This window comes from Lepidochelys olivacea (assembly GCF_965140295.1).
Source record: "Lepidochelys olivacea isolate rLepOli2 genome assembly, chromosome: 2".
In the NCBI taxonomy this organism is placed as follows: Eukaryota; Metazoa; Chordata; order Testudines; family Cheloniidae; genus Lepidochelys; species Lepidochelys olivacea.
In genome coordinates this window covers 158,510,586-158,516,585 of record NC_140412.1, presented here as the reverse complement: position 1 = coordinate 158,516,585, position 6,000 = coordinate 158,510,586, and the positions used below count along the sequence as shown (strand labels likewise).

At 44.5% G+C, this 6,000-nt stretch overlaps 1 protein-coding gene across 1 annotated transcript in view; it reads right to left on the bottom strand.

Annotated features, from left to right (window-relative positions):
* Positions 1-2,746: 2,746 nt before the first annotated feature.
* LOC311517142 (palmitoyltransferase ZDHHC11-like) overlaps positions 2,747-6,000 on the bottom strand; it is a gene marked incomplete at its 5' end in the record, with an annotated part of 88,803 nt that continues 85,549 nt past the window's right edge. Inside the window, 1 exon segment of the mRNA XM_084621708.1 lies at positions 2,747-4,012. Coding sequence (XP_084477834.1) covers positions 3,663-4,012 — 350 coding nt within the window. The 3' untranslated portion in view covers positions 2,747-3,662.

Below are 6,000 nucleotides of genomic sequence, written 5' to 3'. Positions count from 1 at the left end.
CTCATTCTCTCTCAGTGAATTGTGGAAGAACTCTTGTGTCCTTCTGGGCACACAGGCAGACTTATAGGTAGGCATTGAAGGATTATCAGCACTAAAGGAGTTAGCCCACATCCTCAATGCCAAGTGGGCAGGTTACTAGTGAAAGCTGAATCCAGGCTCTAAACCACATCCCCAGATGGGCCAGTGTGAGTTTAAGACATCACCATACTCTGGGGAGACTGTTTGTGTATGGATGGAAGGGAGATAGTGGCAATATCAGCGTAAGAGCCCAAGTTAACTCTGCAGTGAAGACATACCCTGTGGAATGCCAAACTTCCTATTGGCTCTTACAGACTGACTATCTTACACATAGACAGAGACCAGTTGCAAAGACTAAGAGAGACAATATGGCTAGATAGATTATAGCAGTACTATTGCATTTATAAGTTATTTCTTGTTGTTCGTTAAATGAGTTATTTTGAAACCATGAGCTCCTGGAGACATGTGAGTATGTGAGAATCTCAGCTTCCATTTTAGAAGTTTGTTTCTAGCCCTCCTGATTGCAGAGAAAAGCTTGAAAATGTGAAACCTAAAAGCTCAAGAACCTGAAGGCAAATAAATGGAATGCAAAATGTAATATTTTTAAAATATCATGATTTTTTGGCATCTGTTTCATGGTTTTTGAATGGTTGGAATTCACAATACTACAAATGGGGGGGGGGGGTATTCTTTTAAGAATATGCCCTCACCAGCCCTAGACGTACAAACCTTATATCACAATGTGGCCCTGATCCTGATTATGTTCCTGTAGTAGAAAAAATAATAATAATACTGTCAATCAGCTGATCTTAACTATCAGGATGGAGCACAGGGACACAGATAATCAAACTCAAACCATACAGGATTAAACTAAGCCAACCCACTGAGCTGCAGCTGGAAATGAATTGAAAGCCAGTGCAGCTTCAGACCATCTAGTTTGGTATCTCAGGAGAACAAAATACTTGCCAGAAAATGTCCCTCTTTATTCCAGTGTCTGTGCAGGGATTTGAGTTGACAGGAGCATTTTTTTAAACTAGATCTGAAAAGGAGTGCAGGAAGTCGTTAGAGGGCATAGATGCCTGATCAGTGGTCATTTCCTGTTTTTATGCATTCTTCTGAAATCAGGAAGCAAATATCCCCCAAAGTACATAATAAAATATTAAATGAGAAAACATAGAACAACATTAGAATGAAATTAACCCATCTGTGACTCTACAACTCCATTAGTTGTTCACTCTGTGTTTGTCTTAAAAAAAAGAAAAGAAAAAAGTGTCCTCAAAGTATACCTAATAATAATGCCTAGCTCTTATAAGGGTACTTTTCATCAGTAGATCTCAAAGCACTTTACTACAGAGGTCAGCATCATTATCCCCATTTGACAGAGGGGAAAACTAAGGCACAGAGGAAGGAAGTGACTTGTCCAAGGTCACCAAGTGGGCCACTGGCATAACCGGAAACAGAGCCCAGGTCTCCTGAATCCCAGGCCTTTGCTCTTTCTATTAAGTCAAATGGACGTAGAACAGTCAGGAAACAGTTTGGTTATAGCTGGGTTGCAGCGAGTGTGCTTGTGGCAGATGTGTCTAGTATTTTAGATATTACCAACAACATTTAAAAATGTTATTGCCCCCTATGTGTGCAACAAGAATGTTGTTTAATAAAATAAAGTTTGAACTTTTAAAACATTTTTACAATTCCTATGAAAAAACCTGAATTTATTGGATGACCATATTCCTTTAGAACAATTCACTTCAACTCACACAAATAATAAAAATTAAATAATCAGCAAAACTCCGCTGTATAAATAAAATATATTTTGCCCATATATAGTGAATTTCAAATATGCCCCTTTCCCTGTGAAAAATATAGGTAGATGTACATTTTCAAAATGAAGATTGATCCTAAAAAGGAAAACTGTAATTTAGAGACCACCACACTAATTGAGAGTTCATTAAAATGTTTCAATATCAAAAACAAATTAGGAAAAAAATCACTTTTTTGTAGACATAAAACAAGCCATTTGAGAAAATGAGAAATAGTTCAAAATACAAGTACAGAGAACTTCATCCATTTTCTTCCAAAAACTGGGTTTGGGAAAAGCGGCTACCTAAGGCAAACGTTTCTAACTGGAATTTTGGCAATTTGTAGCTGTAGTTTTGAGAAACAAGTTATTTTCTTTAAAGCAGTTTGAAATGTGCATATTGAAAACAGACTTGTGATATCTCGGAGACCTGTCATGTTATGCAAAGGCTGATTATTCATCCTGGCTGTCTTGCCCATCTGATCCCTCCAAACCCATCCCACTCTTTGGTCTAGTGCCCTCTCTCACGTCCTCTTCAAAATGGTCCTTGCCCCTTCAACTAGCCTCTCCTCAGCACAGAGGTGGGCAAACTACGGCCTGCGGGTCACATCCGGCCCGCGGGACCCTCCTGCCCAGCCTCTGAGCTTCTGGCCCAGGAGGCTCACCCCCGGCCCCTCCCCTGCAGCCTCAGCCTCAGTTTAGTGTATTAAACTGCTCCGCGTAGGAATGTGCTACTGGTAGCAGTTACGGAGAGCAATTTACTACACTACACTGGCGCAACGCTCTGGGCAGCCGGGCAACACTCTGGGCGGTGCGGTTGTTGCGTCACCAGCCACTGGTGCTCTGTACTGTACGGTAAGGGGGCAGGGAGCAGGGCGGGTTGGATAGAGGGCAGCGGAGTTCGGGGTGGTGGTCAGGGGGTGGGGCGGTCAGAGGGCAGGGAATGGGGGGGGGTTGAATGAGGGCAGGGATCCCAGGGGGGGCAGTCAGGAAGGAGGGCGGGTTGGATGGAGTGGTGGGGGGCAGTCAGGGGACAGGGAGCAGCAGGGGTGTGGATGGGGCAGGGGCCCTGGGGGGCTGTCAGGGAACAGGGGGGATTGGATAAGGTAGGAGTCCTGGGGGGGGCCATCAGGGAGCAAGAAGCAAGGGGGGGGCAGATAGGGGGTGAGGGCATAGCCTCCCCTAACTGGCCCTCCATACAATTTCCAAAACCTGATGTGGCCCTCAGGCCAAAAAGTTTGCCCTCCCCTGCCTCAGCAGGTGAATAAGCTCATTCTCACTGTCCAGCTGCTATTGACTATTGGCTACTTCTTCAGCAAGAGCTGCTATGATCTCCATGCCAAAGTCCTCTCTCAGTCTCTACAGTCACCCATCTGCTGTTGTGACAGGGCGGATGATGGGGTAGGGCCAGGCAGTAGGAGATGATTACTCATGTGAAGAGTGCAGGCAGGAAGACAGGGTGACTCTGAACAAGGGGAGGCAGAGCTGGATAAAAATTATCATAGGTAGTTATTCCACCTTGGCCCTCAAAGTGGCTACATCCCCTTCTGCCTCTTCTTTCAATACCCCTCAAACAGCTAGCATAAAATCGGGAATTCAGCCATTCCCCAGAAGATAGTCTGTATCAAAATTGTTCATCTCTCACAAGCCAATTGTAACCAGGATATCTGCTTTTCTGAAGGCCATCTCGTCTGCCTTTCTAGATCTGTACTTCTGGCTACTTCCCAATATGAAAAAGGTTCCAGTTGCTCAAGTCTTTATATTAGTATCGTGAATTGGTCTCTGAGAAGTCTGCCTTTCAGTATTTCACAGTACTGCTGTTTCTCAGAATGGAAGACGTGATGCATCAGACTGCAAGGGAACTGTGCGTTGAAATTGGCTCTGAGGAGTCATTTTGTTTTGGTGAAGAAAAAGCGGCAGTTCCACTTTGTGCCATCTCAATGCCTTCTTTTGCCAGTGCTGTCTTTTTGCAATGATTGGCAGATTCCTCTATAGAAGCATCTGGCCTTCCACTTTCAGGGGGACTCAGTACCTGATCGGAGACGGCCAAAGTGTTTGCATTCACAGAACACACTAGAAGAGTGCTGTTCCTTGTGGATTCCTCATGGAGATTTCGCGGAGATGGGATCTGCTTCATGGAGCCAAGACTTCCCCAGTGAGATTCCTCTAACGACTGGTTGCAGTTAGACTGTAAGTCTGCTCAGAAGCAAAGTGAAAATGAATTTTGAAAGTGCTCTGTGGGCTAGCTTTCAAAAGTGAGATTCAGGCCTTGAACATTATATAGCAGTGATTTACTTTTTACTGGCTTTAAAAGCAGAAGAAAATACAGAGTCACAAGTGAATATTTTTGTTCTGTTTTAGTTGAAGTGTTTAAAGAAAAATATAATAGCATTTCAATTTAAGGTAGCCCAATCCAGTGATACTCAGACCGCGGCTCGTGAACTGCAAGGGGTGCGTTAATGTGTCTTCTGCAGCTCTTTGCAGCACATGATAGTAAAACACTGTGTGACTTAATTATTAACCAAAGTTATTAACCAATCAGGATGCTTTTACTATGTTATTAACCAATTAAGTTATCAATTTGCACTCAGTTAACAACATATTTGCTGTAAGAATATATATATGTACACCCTAAGTATTTTCCCAGTCATACTGTTTAAGTATGAATAGTACTCTAGTAAATGAAACAATGAATTCATACTACTGAGGCTCTTTTGGGTAATGCTGATTGCTAATTTGGCTTCTGAACCACTTTGGGCTGAGTATCACCAGTCTAATCATATGTAAGGAGCCAACAAACAGCGGGAAACAGGGGAGTTTGAATAGGAATTTGTAGGAGTTGGGGAAGGGGGGAAGAGGGGAGCATGTGTGTGTGTGTTTTTCTCTCTCTGTCTCTCGCCAGGAGCTTAGGCGGGAAGGCTATGACAGGCTACAGAGGCAGGAGTGGTAGTGACCCAAGGAATGGAAGAAACAATGTGGATAACTGGATGTGGAAGCTGAGGGATGAACATTATCCTGGAGTGGGTACCTGAAAGGTGCTTTGTTTGGTGTCCAGTGCCGCCTGATAGATCTGATGGAAGAGAAGACTGGAGGCTTGGATCCAGGCAGAAACTATGGCTGAGTTTTGAAGGGGACTTGAGTAGATGATGGAGGGAAGGCAAGTGGAGGCTAAACAGAAACTTCAGAACTTGCAGATGCAAGCTGGATGGGGGAACTTTGAGGGTGGATTGCTGGATGAGGAAAGTGGCCAGTGGAAGCATGTGATAAAAGTATCAGGCAGAGGAAAAAAGACAGGATAGTGAAGGAGAAATAGAGCACAGGGATAGGTTTACTGAGTTGGAATATTAAGAAGGGGCGCAGCAGGCGGTAACAGAAGGTGGAAGGGCAAGAAAGAAGAGAAAAGCGGCTAGTCCTAAAAGAAGAGGGGAAGAGTCAATGGAGACAGCCAGAGTTCAGAGGCCCAGAAGGACAGAGGATGAGTTGCGGAAGATGGCATGTGAGAACAAAAGACAAGGGGTCTTGCAGCTGGAAAGAACAGAAAGACGAAGGCCAGAGAGCTGCACCAGGAAGAGTCAGATCTACATGACTGGGGACTCCCTATCAAGAAGAACAGACAGGACCGTCACCAGAGCTGATCTGAAGAACAGAAGGGTGTGCTGTCTACTGGGAGTTAAGATATGGGATGTGTACATAGAATCATAGAATATCAGGGTTGGAAGGGACCCCAGAAGGTCATCTAGTCCAACCCCCTGCTCGAAGCAGGACCAATTCCCAGTTAAATCATCCCAGCCATGAGGCTGAAGAGGAGCCTAATTGGAGCAGGAAAGAATCCACTGATTATCCTTTACAAGGGGACAAATGACATAGCCAGATTCTCACTGGAACACATCAATGGAGACTATGCCAAGCTGGGGAAGACTCGGAGAAACGGAGGCTCAGGTGATCTTCAGTGGGATTCTACCTGTCCATAGAGGAGGAGAATGAAGGAGAGACAAGATGATGATGATTAACAGTTGGCTCAAGGAAGTGGTGCCATAAGGAGGGCTTTGGGATGTTCAACCACTGGGAGGCATTCACCAACAGAGGACAGTTCTCATGGGATGGACTCCACCAGAGCAGGGTGGGAAATAGACTGCTGGGATGGAGGTTGGCACAACTGATTAAAAGAGCTTTAAATTAGGATC